Raw genomic sequence first — 24,196 nt, 5'->3', positions numbered from 1 at the left:
TCAGCAGATCTCAATCCAGTAGAGCACCTTTAGCATGTGGTGGAAAGGGAGATTCGCATCATAGATGTGCAGCCGACAAATCCTGTAGTGTGACGCTATTGAGTCAATATGGACCAAAATCTCGGATGAATATTTCCAGTACGCTATTGAATCTATGCTACGAAGGATTAAGGCAGTTCTGAAGGCAAAAGTGGGTCCAACCCGGTACTAGTCATGTACCTAAATAAAGTGGCCGGTGAAGTGTAGAGAACTTTCATGCACTGTGTCTAATTTAAATAATAAAAGAGGTAAATGCAGAAATATCCAAAAAGTTCTGTTTTAATGTTTGATGCAATTTGACACTCCATGAATGTTTTCTTCAATTCCACTTGTAAGGATCTAACTTCATTCCTGAAGACTGCAATTCGCCTCAAACCACAGCTAACATTCCTCTGCCAACACACGGCTCTTCAGATGCCCAGACAACCGTTCACTAAATTTGTTCTCAATGGGGGAATAAAAGCATGTTTATAGGAATAAACAACCTTCTTTGTTACATACTGTATGTGCCTGTGAAATAAACATGCTTACATTTCCTCTAACCCGAAAGTAAGAATGATAATGCTCTCCTTTTAGAATATTATAACAATAAAGTCTATACTGTATGTGTGACTGTGGGAAAGAAAAACAAAACCACACAATACTGTAATAAATGAATAGTTTTTGGAAACCGTTATTATATAAAAAGCGCTCAGAAATAAATCGGTAAGCATCCAAACAGTGCCATCTGTCGGCTTACTTGGTAACAATAATCTCAATAGCTAGACCGTTTTGAGGGACGTAAACAATAACAACGGTCCTAAAGTATTTCCTGTTTTACATTTTTAATTTCCATAGCTTCCGAGAACCCAAGAAGGGTACATATTGATAAAAAAAAAAATTATTATCGCTGCTTTAATGTTAAGTCATGATTGAATTGCCTCTTATGAAATAGTTTGACAGCAATCTGGAAATGTTTACAGGCCGATGACAGCGCCACATTTCCAGTAAGCTATTTATTTTCATGGCATTTACAGTGTAAATCTTTCTTGATGTTGAAACAACATTACACTAATTGGAAATGCATTAATCAATGCTAACAAACTTAAGTCTGGCTTTGAATGAAGTAATAATTGCTGTAATGTAGCTTTTACTGTTAAAATCAGTGCCTTTCAGCAAATTAATTCACAATGTAGAAATATGTGTGAAAAGACTTTCTGGGTCATAGACTATGTTGTCATACATTAGTTATGATAACTTGTATAACTTGTATATGTATATCTTCATCTATAAAAGTGAAATCAGAAAAAAATGCATGTAATAAATTATTAAGTAACTATAATAACGACTGTAATTACACTTGACAATAAATAATAACTTGACCTCTAGTTGAACATTTGGAAAAGTGGCAGAAGGTAGATCTTCCGATTAATCATCTGTTGAACTGCATCCCACAAATACCAATAATATCTGGGTGCAGCCTTTATGATGCACGCTGAGATTGCATTACTCAGCAATCCAATGTCAGAGACAATGCGAGTGACGTCACTGTGACGGGTGGTGTTAGGCGAGCACATTAAAAAGCACTGGATGCAGCTCAGATTGCACTGCACCAGGTCTGCATCCAGACCTCTCTCACAAATACTGCAGAAGACCTATTGGAGCCCACATAGACCCAATATTCTGGAATAAGTCAAGTTTGATGAAGGAAACATCATGGTTTGTATTCGGTATAAAGGCATGCAAGAGATCTGCAGAGTGGATGGCAACATCAACAGACTGAGGTATCAAGACATTTGTGATGACCATTACATTACAACCCATAGGAGAGGGCAAATTCTTCAGCAGGATAGTGCTCCTTATACTTCAGCCTCCACATTAAAATTCCTGAAAGCAAAGAAGGTCAATATGCTCCAGGAATGGCCAGATCAGTCACCAGACACGAACATTATTGAGCATGTTTGAGGTAAGATGAAGGAGGCGCTGAAGATGAATCCAGAGGATCTTGATGAACTCTGGACATCCTGCATGAACGCTTTGATCCCAGATGACTTTATTAATAAGTTATTTGAGTCATTGCAGAGATGTATCTTTTTCCACTGCAGTATGACTTATTCTATATATTATTTGTGTTAAGTCACAATTTTTTTGTCTCAGCAAAGTCAGACCTTACTGTCCTAATTAAATAATTAAAAATCAAGGCATGATCACATTTTACTTTGGTAAAATAAGCGTAATCTAAAGGCCTTTGCCTTTCATATAAGCCACTCCTGATGCCAAACGATCAACTAGAAGTCAAGTTATTATCTGGTGTTCCTAAAACTTTATCAGGTAGTGTGCGTCTGAAAAACCCAAACTCAGGTTTGAAAATAGTCACTAAATGAACCATCACAAATGTTAAAACTGAAGTAACATGGAAAAGCTATTGATAAGTTTCAAAAAGTTGAAGGAGAATTTTAAACAACTGATCAGATTATGCTGTTTTTATAATTTATTTGACTTCATATTTGACTGTGTTATAGTTAACAAAGCGCCATAACGTCAATAAAGTGCTTTTATTTAAGTAAAAACCTTTTTTGTGTGTGTGTGTGTGTTTGTCAAACATACATCACAGTTTTACAAATGCCTTTAGGATTTCTTCAACATGCTCAAAAAAACAGGATACTTGATCTTACAGCATGACAATTAACCAGGAATCAAACCGACGCTAAACCCTGATCAGGTACACAAACCAATAAACATTTTGGCAATTAATTAGAGTTAAGACTTACACCCAAATACCAAAAGTTAAATCATGTTTAAATAATGAAACTGAATTCTGTATCCCGGATTAATGATGTGCGAATAACCATAACCAGAATTTATTTGTATATTTTTTTCAATTTGTTATTTAAACACAGCATAAAAAACCCTAAAATCTATGTCCTGTTAATAAATCAATGCAAGATTGTGGCTCTAACCATTCTCAGATCCTTGTTTACTACTGGAAGAGCAAAATACGTTTTCTGTCTATTAATGGCATACAATGAGGATAACGTTAAAAAACAAAATCGGTTCAAGCGCACACTGGTTCGTCATACAAAAAGTAGTGAGAGAGATACTGCAAGCTGGAAGTCAATACTCCTTTAAAAACACTTACAGAACAAAAAGCTGAACATTCAAGACATCAAGAAAAATAAAAAAAATGAATCAACATATTTTGACTAAATAAATAGCGCTGTCAGCTACAGGAGGAAGGAACAGCGAGATTCCCGAACAGAGCCGGGCAGGTTCTTCCACATTTATCACATCAGAACCTCAGTCAGCAAGCAATGCCGTCCAACCGCACACATTATCTAAAAAAAAAAACACTTTAAAGACATAGTTCACCCAAATTTACTCGCCCTCAAGTCGTAAAAAAAAAGTTTCTTAAACTTGTAGAATGCTAAAGAAGATACTTTAAAAAAAAGCTTAAACATTATTACTCTACTGTTTGTGAAAATACAAATACTATGGAATTTAATGGTTACACAGGTTTCCAACATTTTTCAACATCTCCTCTTTTGTGTTCAGACCTGTTTGAGTTTCTTTTTCCTGATGAACACAAAAGATATTTTATAAAAAAAGGTTTGAAACCGGTAACCACTGACTTCCATAGTAGAAAATACAAATACTATGAAAGTCAATGGTTACAGGTTTTTAACATTTTTAAAATGATCTTCTTTTGTGTTCAGACCTGTTTGAGTTTCTACACTGTAAGAAAATGTAGGGGTCTACTCAAAATAGAACAAAACAATCAAGTTGTTTCAACTCATTTTAAATAAATACCTTGAAAAAGCAGTAAAATCCTTTTTTTTTTTTTCTTTTTAGTTCAACTCTGTTAAACACAAAAGCAGATAATTAAAAAAATGCTGAAAACTGGTAACCACTGAATTCCATAGCATTTTTTTTATTCTATGGATTTTTTTTTTATTCTTGTAACCCAGTAACCATTTACTTCCATATTATTTGTAATTCTCACTTTGGAAGTTAATAGTTACAGGAAAATTTTGTTTTCAGACTAAATTTCTTTTTTCTGTGGAACACAAAAGAATATGTTTTGAAAAAGGTTTGATACCAGTAACCATCGACTTACATAGTAGGAAAAACAAATACTATAGAAGTCAATGGTTACAGGTTTCCAACATATTTCAAAATATCTTCTTTTATGTTCAAAACTGTTTGAGTTTCTACACTGTAAAACAAAATCCAGGGTTCTACTCAATTTATTCATGTTGTGCCAACACAAATTAATTAAGGTAACTTAAATGTAAATGGCTTAAAGATAAAACAATTAAGTTTCCCTCAAAAATACAAATTGTGTTGTTTCAGCTCATTTTAAATAGGTAGTTTGAACAAGCACATAAGAACACAAGAGCAGATTATTTTGAAAAAATGTAACTGTTTACCTCAATAATACCTGTTTTTCCTTTTCTGGAAGTCAATAGTTACAGGTTTTTAACATTTTTCAAAATATCTTCTTTTGTGTTCAAACCTGTTTGAGTTTGTAATTCTGTTGAACACAAAGGAAGATATTTTGAAAAAGGTTTGAAACCGGTAACCATTGACATCTATGGTTTTTCTTTTTTTACTATGGATTTTAATGGTTACAGGTTTTTAACATTTTTTTGAAAATATCTTCTTTTGCATTAAAACCCGTTTGAGTTCCTAATTTTGTTGAACACAAAAGGAGACTATTTTGAAAAATGTTGGAAACCGGTAACCATTTACTTGCATAGAATTAGCTTTTCTGACCATCAAAGTCAATAGTTACAAGTTTATAACATTTCTCAAAATATCTCTTTTTGTGTTCAGCATGAAAAAGAAAACTCATTAAAAGTATGAAAGCCCTCGCGAGAGAGTAAATGAGGAGGAAATTTACATTTCTGGTAGAACTATCCCTTTAACATCCACTTCTCAATCAAAAAACGGCTGGTTTTCTTGTCACACATTCCCCTCGTCCTTTAGTGTAGCATGAGGTTTGGTTGGTGCCAGAAAAGTGACCCAGTACTGCCATATTCATGCTTTGCATTACAACATACTCTTGGCGATCTAAGCAGTTTTATCGTATCGTTTTACATATCAGACAGACTAAAAGCTTGAGGCGTATTCTGTTACATCGAACAGCCCGTTTCAGGAATATTCCGGTCTGAATGAGTGCCTCTCACTCTGGTGAGGCACGGCGGTGGGATTTATTGCCAGAAAGTTGACGAAAGCACACGGGCTGAGGATGGTGCCGTCCTAACTGCTATGTGAAAAAACATTCATTTCTCTCACTTTCCTTGGCTGTGTATAAAATGGTTTCAAAGGAAGCGACAACTGGTGATCAGTTGAACCCTGAGATATAATATTAATATAAACCTAAAGCAAACGTTAATGCAAAAAATCCACCATCTTTTCAGTTATATCAAATGAAAAACTTTCTAGTCAGCAACTCGCAGGACTGTCAAGAACATCACAACCTTTCATTTACATAAAAAAAGCTGCACTGGATTTCATATCAAATGCAGAATCGCCTTAGGAAAAGCAAGATGGAAAGGATGAGTGATCTCATTTTGGATAAGAAGGTAGAACCTTTCAGTTCTGAACCGATTATTTAAATATGTGTAGTTTATGTCAGTGGCAAACAGAGAACTGCATGAATTTTAGGAAGGGTATAATTTAAAAAAAAGATTTAATGCTTATGGCAATAACAAGAACTCCCTTTGTCTTTCCTTCCCTCGTCTTACTTTGTCACTTTTCTGTTAAGGAGAGTTGTAAAATCCTCTCTAATTCCTCTTCTTCTTCTTTCCTCCTCTTTTCCTCCTCCTCTTGCGCGCGGGCCGAGAGCTCCATGGCCAATCGCAGGTCAGTGTCTGGGCTGGAGGCGGAGCCAGAGCTGGAGGGCGTGGTGTCACTGAGGTCTACCAGAACGCCCTCAGAACCAGACCTGTGGTGATGAGATCATTGAGAAAACTTGAAATTTTGAAAGATCACCCTGTATGCATCACCTAAAAGAAATAATTGGCTAAAGTGACAGTGGGCTAGTTAAATGACCAAAAAAAAGACAGCGTTCCAGCACGGAAAACACATTTTCAGAGCAGAATATCTGACTTCAGCATTGTTTTTCAGATAAACAAGAATGTTCACGTAGCATGTTTCTTAAATATCTGCAAACATATTATGGTATTTTTATGCTTTAGAAGAGTTAAAAACTTACATACAACAGCTTTGAGAATAAAAGCATTCGTTGAAAGAGTTTACTTGCATTATTATGATGCCATTATATTGTCATTCTGGCATTACAAAATAAGTGGCTTAAAAGAACAATAACAGCATTTAATCGCAATGGATTTAGGTGCAATACATTGATCAACAAAAATTAGACATCGTGACAGGCCTAGCCCTAGGATCACAGACAAGACACATTATTATGAAAATGTAAAAACCTTACCCATCACTCAAGCGGTTTGTCATGGATTGTGTCGCCTGTCCATCAGAATCACTCCAAGTGTCCTAAATCACACATTAACAAAGTGTGCCAGATTTCATATTAGAGACAAACAACAATAAATGTTTAAGACACGCTCGCAGGAAGTTTCCTTTCTGACCTGAGAGTTGAGCACACTGGAGTCCAGCAGACTCTGGTGAATGGCGTACTGGAGCAGCTCTTCATCATGATTGACTGGGTTGTACTGGCGTGGGTTTGCGTGTCGATAGCCTCCTCGATGGTGATAGTGTGCAGGAGCCAAAAACACAGATGGACTAACCTGGAATAATGGAGCAGGTCCTGCAGGAGCTGGTAAACCAATCAAAACATTTAGAGGTGAATATAGCAAACAAACAAACAAAAAAAAAAACTAATAGTAATCACCAGAATTCCATTTTTACCTAAATATTATTTTATTACACATAACTAGGCCCACACGGAATCTGCACGTGCAGAAATCCACAGATGTTAACAGATTTTTTGCCCATCGTTGAGTCTATTTATTTACTTGTGTAAATGTGTGTAAATTTATATTTATTCAGTTTTTTACATTTATTTCAATAATATTATTGACTAATATGAAAGTGTTCCTTTGATTTATTTACAATACAGTGTGTAAAGTAATATTTTCTGTCTTTTAGCATATATATTATATGAGAGACTTGCTTTGTTTACCTAATAAGTGGATCTATGGATTTGCATTGTAACCATAAAAAAATTATTATTTTTTGTTTAATTTATTAAGGTTTTAGTTATGATACTCCCAAAATAATTCTGCATAAATTCGCAGATTTTCAAAAACATTCTCAGCAAAAATAGCAAAACATGTCCGCAAATTCTGTCTGGCCCTACACGTAACTTAATTTGTAAACCAATTTGTTTGGTTTTCTTTGCACACATGGATTTACTTGGTTTTTACCAGCATCTGGTGAAAATTTCAAGTCAAAAACACCTTTAGAAGTGCTTGAGAAAAATGGTGACATGTACATATATACATGTTTATTTATTTATTTATTATGTATACATGTTTACTTTATATATATATATATATATATATATATATATATATATATATATATATATATATATATATATATATATATATATATTTTTTTTTTTTTTATATTTATTATTTTTTTTAATCATAGTCCTATAAACAGAGTGTATACGCATATTCCTTTGAAAAAAAAAATCCTAAAAAAAAAAACCCCAAAAAAACCTTTTAGGCTTGTTTGGTATATGTAAGTGTTGCTGAGGATGTATATATATATATATATATGTATATGTATGTATGTATGTATGTATGTATGTATGTATATATATTCACTTATACCACATGTCTTTGGACTGTGGGGGAAACCGAAGCACCTGTAGGAAATCCACGTGAACATGGAAAAAACATGTAAACTCCACACAGAAATGCCAACTGATGAAGCCGTGAGCCTCCGTGCTGCCTACTATAGAATGTAGTAATTTTAGGGTGCTTTCACACCTACACTTTTGTTTCGGAACGTATCTCGTTTGCCCAGTTAGCGTGGTTTGTTTGGCATATGTGAACAGGGCAATCGCGCTCTGTTCCGCGCCAAAGTAATCGCTCCGAGATCGCTTGAATGAGGTGGTCTTGGTTCGATTGAAACGAACCCTGGAGCGGTTCGATTGCAGTGAGAAAGTGATCCGATCCGAGCGCGGTTGTATCACAGTGTTTTTTGGATATGTAATAGGCTTACGGCTATATGAAGAGAGAATTATGAGTAGGGCCGGAAGTGTCGCGAGTCTCCGGATGCCCGCAAACGAGTGATGATCTCCCGGTAATCTTGTGTCTCCCTCCCAGTACTCAAATAGGCATCGCCGCGCACCCTTCTCACCCCTCCCCACCGTGTCTCTCCTCAGACACGTCGCGCGCGCACCCTGTCAATCACCACCAAACCACCACCTCTCCTGACAGCTGAGTGGGACGCTGCAAAATAAACCCTGACACTCTGACCAATGTGAGGAGAGTTTACTTGCACGTGACTTGTTTTAGCTCTTTTGGTCCGTTTAGAAACTTTGCAGTGTGAAAGCGAACCGCTCCAAGAGCAAAGAGCAACAATGTAACAATTGTAATCTCTGTTTCGGAACAACTGAATCGATTCACTGGTGTGAAAGCACCCTAAAAGAAAGATCTGTAAGGGATGATTTTTATGCTGGGCACTGTCTGTATTGTGACTGAAACCTACAAACCGTGCTACAAAACAAACACTTAAAAGTACATTTTGGATTTCTTCTTTCTATTAAATTGAAAAAAAAAATGAAAAGGAAAAGCCTAAAATCTCAAACTTACGGTTCATCCAAAACAAACTTGTATGAACTGAAAAATGTAAGAACATTTTCCTGGATCAAACCAAATGACTCAATTATAGTAATGAATGTGTGGGGAGTTTTGTGATTGGTATACACATAACAGGTCTTGTCTACATTTTTATTTTGGACATCACATGCAAACCTGCTGCCTGGTTGTCGCACGTCTCTTCAGTAGGTGTGGGTGTAGAAGCCGGTGTTTTGGTGTCCAGCGGCTCATCAGTACTGCACTTGTTGACACTTCCAAAAGTGATGCGGGCATTCAAAACATGGAACAGAGGGATTTCTGAAGGGAAAAACAACAACAAAACAAATGCAGGATTGAATGGTGAAAGCAGTCTTGGGAAACTAACAGTTTAGTTATTTAATACTAAACCCTCCACCATACACAATTAGCAGACATTTGGGTGAACTTTAATAATGGATTAAATTCCAGTTTGGTGCTGGTTAAAGTTAATATTCAAGCCAACATATAGACTTAATACAAATGCAAATTTTAATCAGACTTCCTAAAATAATTAACAGGGCTGTTTGTTACTGTTTTGCATTCTTTCCCTCACCGATCTTCACCGGGAAGCCAGGGGGAAACCTGAGGTTGATGAAGTCCTTGAGTCGGGCGAAGTGAGTGCTGGTGCGAGCCATCAGGTCAATAATAGGAGTGACCTGCTCTACCAGAGAGAGAGGATGTTCCTCACTCATCCACAGCGTGCCTTTAAACCTGACAGAAGACAAAATGCAAAACTATATCAAGCTTTGAAAGAAATGTACATTTTTACTGAGACAGGATGCATTCATTTGATAAACAGTAACAGTTTTGGTTATGTGCAAGCTGACCTTATCAAGAATGTTACTCAGTTTAAAAAAAATGAAATAAAGATACACATACGGAGTCCAAAAGCATTCATTGTGTAATGGCGACTACTGAAAGACAGATAAAATGACCCTGTAATTGAAGTTATTAAAAAAAATGCTATTTTACTAGATATGACTGCTGTTTTCAGTTTTTGCAGATCATCACCATGAGTATCATAGCAGTTTGGTAATATGGAGTGAGTGACGTTTTCAATTTGATACTTTTTTTCTTTATTTTGATTTGATTTCTTTGACTATGAAAATAGTTCCAAGCAAAATCAGAGCAGAAATTTCAACACTACATTGTCAGTTATTATTCTTGATTAAATCTGTATTTGAATACATCATCTGAGATGATGATTCATTGGTCCATTTATAAATTAAATTGTGTCCAAAATCACAGTCTTGAGTCTTGAGTCGGTATCAACTAATTTTGACCAAGTAGTTAAGTCACAACCACAGAAAAAGAACTCTCCATACTATGAATGCAACATTTTGACTATTTTTGAAATTTATGGCATAATTAGTATTTTTCACACTATATAAAGCTGAAGACAAAATTATTACCACACCTAATAAAGAAGTGAAATGTTTAATCTTTTTCTAATATTTACCAAGTGATGTTTAACAGAGCAAAGACTTTTTTCCACATTATTTTAATATAATATTTTTCTTCCACAAGTCCCATTACATTATGTTTTGCTGAAATTAAAAAAAAGTATTTAAGTTAACACAAAATTCAAACGGTTAAGGTTAAAGTTATTGAACACCTAAAGCTTTGTTTTTCAGTTGGCTACAAAATAAACCACTGTTTTTCAATGGCTTGCCTAATTGACCTAACTTGCCTGGTTAACCTAGTTAAGCCTTTAAATTGCACTTAAGGCTGAATACAATCTTAGTAACAATAACTAGTAAAGGATTATGTTTTGTCATCGAAAATAAGTTAAATATAAAAACTATTGTTTAAAGTGTGCTGAAAAAAATATCTCTCTTTTAAACAGTGCTTCGGAAATATTTGAAGCTGTTTTGACTTTTGAGTGAATCGTTTGAAAGGATGATTTGATTAATTACTCATTAAGACAACTACTTGCTGCCACCTACTGGTTGTTTTAATTTTATGTTTTATTTATTCATAATACGACTAACGCCCAATCCCAATTCTATTTTTGTACCCCTACCCCTTCAAAATTTACCCCTAAGAAATGGGACAGCACTACACCACCTGCACACATCATCATATGTCGTCGCAATCTCTTGCTTTTAACGTTAGTTGCATTATTTTTTTGTATTTATCTTGAAGATATCACTGAAGGCATATATTATGTTATCATAACGATATAATGTGGCAATAAGATCGTAACTATACTGCGCATTTACACAGTGGCCATATTCAACTATGTAAACACACCAAAAGCAACATTAACATTATAGCAGACACTGTAAAAAGCCCATTCCCAGCCACTAGACTTTTCTGACAGGGTATTCGAGTGTCAGAATGTTGTGGGACTGCAGTATAGGAGTTATTATTAGAAATTACAGATAGAAAAAAAAAAAAACACGTTTTTTTTTTTTTTTTTAAGCTTGACGGCAAAACACGAACGTGGTTATGAATGTATTAAAACATATGCTTGTTTGTTGTAAAAATCTGTAATAATGACAAAAAATACTAATTTGTGGATCTCCTGACTTCCGAGTTCAGCTATGCTGCCGTTGTGGCAGGTGTCTTCAGGAAAAAAATTTTTACCCCTTAGTTTCAAGTGTGGTTCTGAAAATTCTCCGTACGAAGGGTTATCTACCCCTTCTCCTTAGCCCTACGCCTTTAAGCTAAAGAAAATTGGGACACCCCTACCCCTTTATAGGAACACGCAAATCAAGGGGTAGGGGTAAGAGAAAGGGCTAAGGGGTAGACTTAAGCCGTCTTTCCACTGCACACGAAATTTGGACACGACTGTTGGAATACGCCCCCTTGTGGCAGCCGCACAGTATTTTCAGTGTTGTCGTGCACCACGGGGGAGAAGCTGATTCTCACGGTGTCCGAAATAAAGAACTGCAAAGGAAATAGCCTTTATTCTCTGAGCGTTTACATAATTTAATGGATGAATGAATACTAGAAACTCATAGACCGCTAAAATATTGGAGGGAATGTGGAGACAACATTAAAATATATTTTTTTATTACTTTCTTACTTACATTTATGAACAGAAATGTTTTTCTTTAATATAGACTTTTTATAATTCAAAGAATAACCAAATAAACTACTATTTCTAATCTCGCGCGCACGGACCTGCTTGGACAACACTGGAATACATAATATCCGGTCGGCAGGTCGCATGTGGTCTAGTCGCAGGAGTTCAAATATTTCAACGGATCCGCAGCTAAATTCGGATCCGAATTTTCCGCATACGGAGATGATCGGAACTCAACGCAGCTCCCGGAAATGAATGACTTCCAGTCTGTCGCTTGTCGTGTGCAGTGGAAAGGCGGCTTTAGGATTGGCCCTAAACCACCCAAGGTAGCGCCACAAAACACACTAGACCAAATACTGTATAATTATAGTTTGGGTCAACATTGCACAAGGTGATGAGACTAAGTGAATGGCTAGTCTTACTTCTGTGTTCTGATGGTGAGCTCAATGGGCCGGCCGATGTCTCTGCCCTGCAGGTCGAAGTTGGGGTTGAAATACTCCTCTGGAGTAATAGCTGTGGGGTTTGTGGCAGTGGCAAACTCCATAGTCATGTCCTACAATCAATCCAGAATACTTTAAACTTGCAAAAAACACATTGCTTCCAAAAAGCAGCAGATATAGAAGCACAAACTGTATAAAAGTGAAATGGTTTGATATTTTATTAGCAATTAATAGAAATTGTAAGTGTGCCTAAGTGTCCAAAAAACAAAAAAATAGTTTGTTTTACCCCTTGAGCACCGATCTGTTGTTCTACCGTGCCCAGTAAAGACTCCAGAACATTCCTTTCACCTGTGGAGATGAAAAGCACCAGTGATTAATATTAATCAGTTAACATAACAGGAAACTGCAGGGAACTGCCTATTGACCCTTTACCAACAACAGGGTGCCAGAGTCCAATCTGGAAACATACCATGTTTCTACTGCTGGAATAGCTGATACAGGCCAAAAAAATCTGGTTTAAAAACTGGATCCCTACAACCTAAAAACTAATAACAAAGCCGAGGGGAAAAAGTAACGTCTGTAATAAATAAAGTTATCAAAACAATAACTTAATCTGGCAAGACTGAAACAAAGCAGAGCTGAATCATATAATAATAGACTGCACCTAGACACGATTTACACTAGAAACACAGGTGCGTTGATAAACACTGAGGGTCCTATCATACACCCGGTGCAATGTGGCGCAAGGCGAGACACAATTGTTGTTTGCTAGTATCAGCTTGGCGCAAGAGTTGTTTTGATGTTTTGCGCAGCGCTGTTTAAATAGCAAATGCATTTGTGCTCATATGTGCGCCCATAGGCGTTCTGGTCTAAAAAGGGAGGCGTGTTGATATGTATTGCTGGCACGTTGCTATTTTGAGAAACTGTAATGGACGTTTCAATAGACCAGAACAAAGTCAGTCTATTGTCCAGCGCAGAGCTCGTTAGTTGTGTGCCTCGCTCACACATTGCTAAATACACACAAGATGTAGAGCAATACGCAAATATCTTTACATATGAAAAACATTTAAACTATTAGGGATATATATAGGATATAATAAGAATAGATATAGGATATAAATATAAAGGATTAAAATATTACAAAACATATTATTTTCTAGCCTACATAAATATGAAAAATCACTGCCTTCATGCCTTCTTCATCTTGGGAGGCTTTTTCAGTTCATTCATAACAATTTGCTTTTTTAAATAATGTTATTATTATTAGCAGTATTATTTATTATATCCATATTTATATTTGTTTTATTAAAAACAAGCTTAGATTTGTCCACCTGTCAGGTTTTAGACCATATGGGGCACAGCATGTGTTTTAGGATATAACTCAGTTTTTTGAGCACACTTCGTTAATATTGTACATTTATTCGTTTGCTGAAAATTAGAACTGAATTTAGAAATAGTTTTGAAACAAATATTTGCGCTTAAAAAACTAAATTAATTATTTATAGGCTAATTGATCTCTGTGTGTACAAAGTTTCCCTATCCACGAGAGCAAACGTGAAAGTTAATAATTTATCTCTCATTCTTGCGCTGCAGATGTTCTGTTTTACTGTTTTCTTGCTAGTGAAATGCTCAGTTTTTCCACTTACACTTACTTTATGTCATGTAAATAGCAAATGCACTCTTGGCACGATACAACTGACTCTTAAAGGAAATGGGAGATGAGACTCTGACTGGTTTATTCTCAAAACACACCTAAAACTCATTAATAAAATAAACTCAACCCTTTTAGATCATGCGCTGCGGTGCAAAGCGAATTTTTCCGTCCTTATTAGCAAAAGTGAATTCAGACAAGCCCTGAATGCGTTTGCGCCCTGCGCTTTGCACTTTGCGCATAGATCGTCAAAATAGAGCCCTGAGTTGGCAGATATACTCCTTGTCATTCTCCATTTTATTCTTAACGTGTGTGAAATGATTGTTATGACTTCAGCTCATCTAACACAGCTTCAAATGGCCTCAGCTTCATTTCGGTGAAAAAAAGGCATATGCGATATTTATAGAGTAAATCTTAAAGTGGGTTAATTACTTTTTATCCTGGCCTTCTCCTCGTCTGTGAGGTGCTCCGTCCTGGTGCGAATCACAACGTTCACATTGTTCACTGAAAAAACCTGCCAAAAGCAGCAGCATCATCATCATCACCCATAGGACAAAGACTGCCTTATTCTCAAACTCACAGCTATAAAAAGAAAGCCTAGTGTTTCTGAGGATTCACTTTTCCGCTTTCTGTAGCACAATCCCTCCTTTAATTGATATTTTATTCATGTTTTAAAGCCGTATCAGCAGCATTGGTTATATTCATGTCAAAACCTATACAATCTATTGCATGCAATCATATTGGCTTCTTAATAAACATTCATTATACAAAAGACATACAAATAACAACTGAAAAGAGTCATATACAATTTCTTTAGTTTTATTAATGATAAATATTCTAAAAAGTCTACTTTTTAAACATTTTCCCTAAAATGTTTTCTGAATAAAAACATTCTCTAATTTCATTTAAATATACACAGTCAATTAAAATGTTTTATCATCAAAATATTCTTACACAGTCACAGTTTTTCTTCCCCTTTCAATAAATATGAGTGTGTAAGTCTTGAGTGGCTGATTCTACATCCCATATGTACAACCTGATCATGTCTATTTTCAAAATGGTAATTATTTCTTTCATTTCCTTTAATTGATATAATTGTACAATTATATTATAGCTCATAATCAGCTGTTCGACTGCTTACCTTGGCTTCATATCCATTTACCACTTCTGTTCTGTCTGACCTCCAACCCCAGATTCCAGATTTGGCCCTGAGGATAGAACGAGTAAAGGTTTTAATAGCATTTCTGCGATAAACATCAGCAAAAAAAACAGCATTAACAGTTCATTTCTGTGAATCAATTCAATGAATCTATTCAGTATGAGAGACTGCCAGTGTTCACATGACATTTTTTGACACACTATTATTCACAGTTTTGGAGTTTGTTTGTTTTTTAATGTCATGGCAGTTTCTATGGCTATTTTCATGGAGAGAAATCTCTAATTCTAATAATAATAATAATAATAATAATAATAATAATATGAGTGTTTTATATTTATAAAAAATGTTTAAAAACACAATGGTGGGCTGTCTCCAAATATTTAAAAAATGTGTGTCATTCTGGAATAAAAGATTTTGGGGTAAGATTTTGTTAAAAATAAAAACAAAATTAATACTTTTTTACAAGCATTTATTGATCATAAGTTAAATACGTTTATACTTTATAATGTTATAGGTTGTTTTCAATCACGTGGGTCTAGTAAAGCGTGAAATTCAGATGGAGGGTAGGAAATGACAAAAAAATAAATAAATGAATGGGAGACATAGAGGAAAATCTGTATTTATGTACAGGAGATTTAAATAGAAAATAACCACATTTAGGCATACATTTCTATATCATGAAGAGGGCAGAGTTTTCTACTGAACTGAAATATATAAGCCTGTCATCAAGGCTGTAGATACTGTATAAGCTATCCGTTACATGAAAAAATACTTAAGTAAATACAACAGGGTTTGGAAGCGTACTACAGATAATAACTTGACTTAAACTGTCGTAGTAATTATATTGTTGTTGTGGTACAACACAACTGTAAACAAATTTTTCAGTAGGCTTCAGTTTTCTACACTATAATTATACACCAACACGATGCACCACAGTTTACACTAACGATACAGTATTTATTACAGTTTATCAGTTTACTATGCTACAGAATTCTGTAGCATTCATTGTAGCAAACAAGTTTATTATAAATTACTATAGTTTTTTTCCCATGCAGATATCTTACAGACGTCAAATCATAACAGATGAAAGCATACAAAAGCGTAGACGCATAGTCTACATTACTTTTTTATTTTTGTAAGGTGGAAAATGTGCCCCACAATAATAACCGTTTAGTTTTGTTGTAAGGGTTGCATTTCTTTTTTGTTTGGTCGATGATCTTACTATCAACAAGCATTCACCATTGCTGCGCATCTCAATTTGCACATTACGATTGTTTATTCTGCCGAAACGCCAGTAAAGACATGGACTAATGCAAATCAAGATGGAGATTTCATTGCAGTGATTACAGGGCAGGGTAAGTTATTTATATTCACCTGTATTTGGTATGAGTGTGGTGGTGTTTGTATCTGATTTGTATAGAACACATGAACATATTTATACACTTATCTAGGCCTGTACATAATCTTTATTGGTGCTGTTAAACAAATTTGTACGTTAAAAAAAGTTTGTACACATGCATGTACTGAATAAATGTTTATGACATGCCGTCTTTTCTTCTGTTTTTCAGCCAGTCTCTTAAACTTTCTCATCTATATAAGCAAAAACTTTTGGAAATCTATAAAAGCTATTTAATATTTCTTATTTTGGCTTATTTAAACAATTATAAACAACAAAAAACATAATTCCTTTGTAGAAGAATCACTTCCTGCACTCCATCTAAATTTCGCATGTCATCAATAACATCATGTAAAAAACAACCTATTATAAACATTTTTTTAACTAAATTCGAATAATTTACAAAATCATCATCGGATGAGCATAGACACTGCTCTGTAAACTCTGTACTCTGTCTTCCCAACCTTAAAGCTTTAGAATGGTAGTGCATTTTCCATGTCTAAAACTTACATAAAGGACCATACCTCTCAAAAGCAATGTCCTTTGTGTCCAGATATGTGTTGACAATGGATGTCGTCAGCCTCTTTGCAACTTCCTGTTCGGCAGGCTGCATAGAGTCCAGTGTGACGTCCTCCATCTCACGGGACAGATCAAAGCGCTCTGTATCCACCACCTCATCCTCGTGATTCACTTCCATTAGCTCAGTGCAGTTGTCTGTAAACAAATTTCACATGATACTGATCAATCACAAATAAACAGCAGGCATTTCACTCATGCTTGAATAAAGTGCACTAGTAAACATACAAATGTGAACTTGCTCTAGACTTCAGGAGTTAAAGTGTGTGTTTATTGGCATACCAGCTTCATTAGATATTGCATAGCAGATACACATTAAAATCTTAACTACATCATACTACAAACAGAAGGAACCAACTTTATATAACAATGTTCAAGAAGAACTTCAACATGTGGAATTTCAACAAATATAAAAGGATTTTAAAAGTAATGATAAAGCTATTAAAAAACAAAAAAAACAAAAACAAATACAATTTTATAAAATCTTCAATTGGCAATCTACTAAAAGCTTAAAGGTTTGTCCAGATGTCTCATTACATAAAAAACAGCGGTGCAAAAAGAAAGTGTTTAACACGGGTCATGGGTCAGTCTATACAACAATTTTTATTAAAACTTTTTAAGTCTCAATTTTAAAGGGTTTTTAAGAGTTCACACTTAGATACTGCCTGATGCTATTAGCAGATTTGGTATGCTGTCCCGTGGAGGGAACCCTGAGCTTGAAGAAAATTAAGCCCAAGCCTATCGTCTGGTCAATAGGCATATAAGGGGGTTTAAGATCAGGTAGGTCTCAAGAGCTCTTCTTGGTAAAAGGAGAAAAAGGAGGAGATGGGGTGGAAGGGAGGATTCTTCCTAAATAAATATAAGGCAGTAGAGTGAAATCAGTCTATTTATTGTAAGCTTGAATCAATCTGATGGGATTATTGTTGATTACGGATGAGAGACCAACTGTGATCAATCATATCATGTGCTGCTCTTGAAATTACTATGTAAAACTTCACAGTCAAAATTATTAGCCCTCCTGTGATTTTTTTTATTTTTATTTTTTTTTAATATTTCCAAAATTATTTTTAACAGAGCAGGACATTTTTCACAAAATTTCCTATATTTTTTTCCTCTGGAGAAAGTCTTATTTTTTTATTTGTTAAATTTGTTAAAAGCTTATTTGCTTATTTGTTAAAAGCAGTTTTTATATATTTTTAAACCATTTTAATGTCAATAATATTAGCCCTTTTAGGGGCCGATAACACCAAACACGCTTTTTGTGTTGAGAGGTGCCCTATGCACCCTGCGCCTTGCTTTTTTTACCGCCTACTGTGGCTTGCATTTTTGCCGTTGCGCGCTGTGCACTTGCAGTTGAAAAAAGTCAACTCTGAGCAGAAAAAGTGCGCTATGTCAGTTTCATTCTCCAATCAAATGAAAGCAGAGGTGGGGTTGAGGTGCCCTCAGTGTTTGTGTTGTCAAGACAACTACAGAGACTTTTAAAGATGGAGGAGAGACATGTGATTGCTGTTTTGAGTTATCCGGAGGTATATGATTCACAAATCTTGAATATCACAATATTATTAAATTTTAAAATTATATTAATATCAACAGCAACACTCTCGCAAAATACCCAGCTGATTCAGTCGTTGCCTAGTGACATAAAAACCATACTGTGCTTCTTTTTTTATTGTCAACAAAAAAAGCAGTGTGGTGCGCCTTACATTTTTGAAACGCAAAAGCGCATTTTGTGTAATCGGACACTTAAGCAATATTTTTTTTCAAATGTCTACAGAACAAACTATCATTATACAATCATTTGCCTAATTACTCTAACCTGCCTAGTTAACCTAATTAACCCAGTTAAGCCGTTAAATGTCACTTTAAGCTGAATAGAAGTATCTTGAAAAATATCTAGTAAAATATTATTTGCTGTCATCTAGCAAAGAAAAAATAAATCAGTTATTAGAAATGAGCTATTAAAACTATTATGTTTAGAAATGTGTTGGAAAAAAAATCTGCTCTCCGTTAAACTGAAATTGGGGAAATTTACAGGAAGGCTAATAATTCTGAATTCAACTGTAAATATTTCAATAAATATAATTAATTTAAAAATTCACATTTTTATTGTGCATTGAATACTTCAATTTTTTATAATTAAAAAATTTTATAATAACAACATAATCTTTTTTTTGCCTGCAAATGACCTCTTTATTTATTATTTCGACCCTGTTCTAGCTTTTCATTAAAACCTTACAATCAAGTGAACGTTTAAAATACAGATAAGCAGAATGGTTAAGTTAACTTGGCTAGAGAAACAGAAAGAGTAACTAACCCTCTCCTCTAAAGATATAGCTTCTTCTTCCTCTGATCCAGGTCATGTTTTCAAAGCCCAGCAGGGTAGTGTCTACCCTCAGACAGGCCCCACTCTTCCAGATTCGGCACACGTCGCTGGGACACACGCGGGACACGAGAGGAACTGAAAAAAATTTGCCAAAAAGATGAGAATTGGTCTATAAACTATGAAAACATTATGTAAAATAAAAGTAAGAAAATGTTGCACGTACTCCAGCTAGTAAACTCCCACTTCATCTCCATGTAGAAATCTGGAGACTAAGACAAGACACAAAAAAAGGTTCATCATTATCATACTTCAGGCCCTTTCACATGACTCACATCTGGGCTTCAGAGCACCTCTCGACACCAGGGTCATGCGCCATTCTGACTTCAATAAAATAAATAAGTTATAAATATTATTAAAGAAGGGAAATGTATGAGCTTGTCAGGATGTAATAAAGCATACAGAGTAAACAGTGAAAAATGAAAGCAAAAGTGAAAGGTAAAATGTTTGAGCTAAGAAAAGAAAATGCCATGTAATGTCAAACTGATTGTTAAAAAGGTCAGGCTTTTTTGAATATTAAAATATGACAAATTTATGCAAAAGATGGTGTGCAGCAATGGAGCAAACACAGTGACAGTAAAAGCACACTGTATCAAAACACTTACTGTACACCTCCATTAAAACATTAAGAATCTGTGTGTTTTTGTTTGTAGCAAAATAAACCATTTTATTGAACAAGCATAAAATAAGTATAAATTCATTGAACTTTCTATTAGACTGTGAAAGATATTGAAGATTGAAAAGCTACAGACGCCTACTAGCAATTTGCTAAGACTGGCTTTTCTTTGGGAGAAACAGCAATACTTCATTACCTGTGACTCATTTGTGTTCTGACCACATGTGCTTGGTTGCACACTATATCATTAAGATTTAGTCTTTTAAAAACACTGCTGTAATACATTGAGCCACTAAACAATGTTCTTATGCTATTTTTCTACAGGAGGAAAATGTGAATTACTTCCAAACACTTAATATATAGTTTGTGTTTGTAAATGCAGGACTATTTATGAAATCCAGGCATAACACTGCATTACAAGGCTTCAGATGTCTGTTTTAGAGCCTACAGCTAATCATTCTGTCAGATTCTGGAGTGCTTTACAGGTCTAAAGAAAAATATAAATGATCTTAAATAAAACAAATACATTTATAGATATAAGTTTATAATATTACTCACCTGGGAAATTGAGGCCACGTGAATGATTTGAGAGCACAATTAAGTACACAGCATGCCATATTATCTAATAATTTTAGGAAATAATTCCAAAAGGCTGCTGACTGCGTGAAGCCACATAAAACAAAACAAAAATACGATGTATATGCCGAGTTCAGTGGCTAATCAGCCAGAATGAGCTGAGGTGAAGTTAGGGCGACCAGTGAGACCTAGCTGTCACTCAAGTGGCCACACCCTTAATTATGCAGACTTAATATAACATAATATAAACTAAACGGATGAGTTATAAAAACAATTTGCCCCCTCAAAGTTGTCATGAAGGGTTTTATTAGCTATATAAACCAAAATTGTTCTTTGTACCAGGTTGTAAACACCTTATTTTTTTTATGGAGCCAGGACTAGCGGAATTTCGATGAATTGCAGTTTCAGTTACTTCTGTATTTACTTCACGAGAAAGAGCGGGAGGTTGCTACTTGGTTAGCACATGAGATATTTTTTGAAAAATATTAACAAATCTGCCAGACTTACCTCGCGGATCTTGCACAGTAACTCTGGAACGCCACCAAGCGCAGTGGAGGCTTTAAGATAATCTCGCCTCTGGAGCACCAACTGCACCATCTCTGGATCTCCTGTGCTGACCGCTTCCTGCAACACTGGACAGACGACAGAAGGAGACACACACAATTCTGCTTTAACTGGACTGTTATCTTCATGAAAGGAAAAGCAATATATCATTAAACATGCTACCGCTAGTATATAGTGCACTATAAATCACACAGTACTAAAAAGACATTGCTAAATAACCACTAAGTGTCTTTGAGGAGGTAATTATGAGAGTACATACAACGCTGTAATACCGGACCAGAGATATTAAACACTTTTATTGGCTTGGAAAACCACTGATGACACAGGCTGAGGAAGTGGTGGTCATGTTTCTAATGGGATGAGTCTTGTGTGGTCAAATGCGATTTATGGGTGCTACGGTGATATTGCACAACTCGTAAACTTTAATTTCTCACCAGTCCAGTTTTTGCCATTTTCTTTGGCAACATCTGCACCGTGTCTCAGCAGCACTCTGACTGACTCCAAGTGTCCTAGTGAGACGGCCAGATGCAGAGGGGTCCGGCCCCTAGGATCCACCTCTTCTATGTTACTCTGAAAGGATATATGGATCATATGTTAGTGAGGAGAAATTTAAAAGCTGAACAATTTAGCCTGGTTTGAAAATGAACCCATACAACCAGCTTAAACATGCCATAGCAAGTCCATAGCAGTCTAGGCACCGGAGGCTGAAGAATGCTAGACGTCCAATTACTCCCCCTTATGATACTCCAATCCTCTGAGACCTTCGTTTATCCTCAGAACACAAATTGAGGTATTTTAGATGAAATCCAGGAGCTCTCTAATCCCCCATAGACAAAAAATGTCACATGACATTCCACAGTCCATAAAAAAAACTAAAACAGTCAAAACATTATATGTGACTTTAATGGTTTTACTATAATCATATAACACTCCATAAAAATGGTAAGACTTTATTTTGATGGTCCCTACTGCACATTTTGTTGACAAAAACTTGCATTGCAACTACATGCCAATTAATCCTCATTTGAGTATTAGTTGACTGCCTGCCTAATATCTGCTGATACTGCTCCTTTAACTGACTATAAGAAACTTTGCAAGTACATGTCAACTTACCCTAACCCTAAACCCACCCTAACAGTCTACTTATATTCTAATGAGAATTAGTTTGCATGTAGATGCAGTGTAACTTAAATTCAACAACATGTGTTAAAGGGACCATTACAAGCGATACCAAATTTTTTATTCGCCTACATCTTCCCTCCTGCATCAGGGTGTACATTTACTACAGGCAGCACAACATATTAGCATTAGCGTCATATTGCTCATAGTAAACATGAACCCTGACCTGATAGGGAAGACATTGGAGAACAAAGGTGTTTTTACAGTTTTTGTTGATGCCCAAATGCTTTTTTGAGGACTTTTGAATGATTACAGTTGAACCATTGAAGTCGCATGGAATATTTGGACAATGTTTTTGGTTCATTTTCTGAACATCTATGGTAGGGCTGTGCAATTTGGGGAAATATTTCTAATTGCTAATTTTTTGACAGACACTGCGATTTGATTTATGGTGATTTTTAATTTAATTCAAGCATCAGCTCAATAATTTGATAATCTTCAAATTCAGTTGTTTTTCATTAATATTAATTAGTCTATTAATGCTTCTGAAGCAGTAGACGTCATAATGTCACTTGTTACTTGTTAACTAGTTGCATTTAGATTTTGATTATTCACACAGTTCTAATCTCAGGACAATTGCTATCTATGGAGGATGAGGGAGCTCTCTGATTTGATCTAAAACATTTGTGGTCTGAAGATGAACGAAGGTCTCGGGGGATTGGAAAGACATCAGAGAGGGTATTTAATTAGTAGTTAATTACATAATTTTTGTTTTTGGACTTGTTGCGCCGAACAGAGTTCTTTTTCTCCCAAACTTTTAGCTGAGATCTGAAAGTCACTTAACCTCCAGAAATATATAGATGGACACCATCTGATGAGAAGAAAATTTGAGCTGGGTGATGGCAAGATCATCTCAGTTAGATCTGCAACATTAAGACATTGGTTTTGGATCTACAGTGAACTGCCTCAAGCTGAATAGCTCTGCTGATATGAGGATGAGCTCACCAGCTCTCCAGTGCAATGCAATACTGCAGGGCTGTGGTTAACAAGTGGATGGCAAGATGATGAGACATGTGCAATAAGATCCAATAATGCAGCAAATCTAATTTCATTAGATTATTAAATTCATGATGCATAGAGCATAAATCACGTTATGACATTGACTGGACGCAGAAATCTCACAGCAGTCAAAGGGTTCTACCTCCAGCTGCACAGAGCCTACTACACACATCGGCATTTACAGACACTTCACACACAACATACCGTCTGTATCTCTGTTTCCAGCTTTCTGTAATCATTCTCCCACACCAGGACATGCAGTGGAAACCTGAGGCTGAAATCCTCGACACTGGCAGCGGAGGCGGATAACATTCTGCTGCCGCCGCGATCAAACTCTCCGTGTTTCCCCCTCCAAAATCAAGAGCCAGCCTACGAGCTAGCCACTGTCATGAACCATCAAAGCTCTTCATGCGTTTAGTCAAACACTGCTAAAGATACAGCGAGCTTGACTGTAAAACAGGTGGATTTGAGTACAGGAGACGCCGAAAACGCAACCAACTTCTTTCAAAATAAACTTTTGAAAAACAAGGAAGTGGCAGGTTGAAACTATTTCGGGTGGGGGTGTATCGAGTCATTTGACAAATCTTTTCTACAAACTTTTTTGCATTTCGTGACATTTACGAATAACGCACTAAACATAAAATCATTTGTAAGAGCCTAATTAGCTATATGTGATAAATCGGGAAAAAAATGGAAGGAATAAATATTTTTTTCGTAATGAAATGGACAAGACCAGACTGAACCATTACACATGAAGGAGGGGCGGTCGTTCTATAAATA

The 24,196-nt window shown here is 35.6% G+C and overlaps 1 protein-coding gene across 2 annotated transcripts; it reads right to left on the bottom strand.

Annotated features, from left to right (window-relative positions):
* Positions 1-2,554: 2,554 nt before the first annotated feature.
* ankrd13a (ankyrin repeat domain 13A) lies at positions 2,555-23,935 on the bottom strand. 2 transcript variants are annotated; one of them, XM_087252023.1, is made up of 16 exons: positions 23,621-23,935; positions 21,673-21,808; positions 21,182-21,306; positions 19,649-19,694; positions 19,417-19,560; positions 17,051-17,240; positions 15,113-15,179; positions 14,404-14,485; positions 12,607-12,668; positions 12,303-12,433; positions 9,403-9,560; positions 8,988-9,128; positions 6,627-6,814; positions 6,470-6,531; positions 5,766-5,965; positions 2,555-3,353 (listed from the first exon to the last, which is right to left on the bottom strand). In XM_087252023.1, the coding sequence occupies exons 1-15, from the start codon at positions 23,726-23,728 to the stop codon at positions 5,770-5,772; spliced, it is 1,836 nt and encodes a 611-aa protein (XP_087108149.1). In that variant the 5' UTR covers positions 23,729-23,935; the 3' UTR covers positions 2,555-3,353; positions 5,766-5,769.
* Positions 23,936-24,196: the final 261 nt, after the last annotated feature.

This window comes from Danio rerio, chromosome 5, assembly GCF_052040795.2.
Source record: "Danio rerio strain M-AB ecotype USA chromosome 5, GRCz13ab, whole genome shotgun sequence".
Classification (NCBI taxonomy): domain Eukaryota; kingdom Metazoa; phylum Chordata; class Actinopteri; order Cypriniformes; family Danionidae; genus Danio; species Danio rerio.
This window is presented reverse-complemented; position numbering and strand designations above follow the sequence as displayed.

Bases quoted from the DNA above. Each gene is read 5' to 3' on its own strand.
- ankrd13a (XM_087252023.1), bottom strand. From the start codon at position 23,728: ATGTTATCCGCCTCCGCTGCCAGTGTCGAGGATTTCAGCCTCAGGTTT. The intron at 14,486-15,112 runs GTAAGCAGTCGA...TGCTTTTGGCAG, and splicing joins TAAATGGATATGAAGCCAAG to GTTTTTTCAGTGAACAATGT. The intron at 6,815-8,987 runs GTTTGCATGTGA...TTGGTTTACCAG, and splicing joins GTGCGACAACCAGGCAGCAG to CTCCTGCAGGACCTGCTCCA.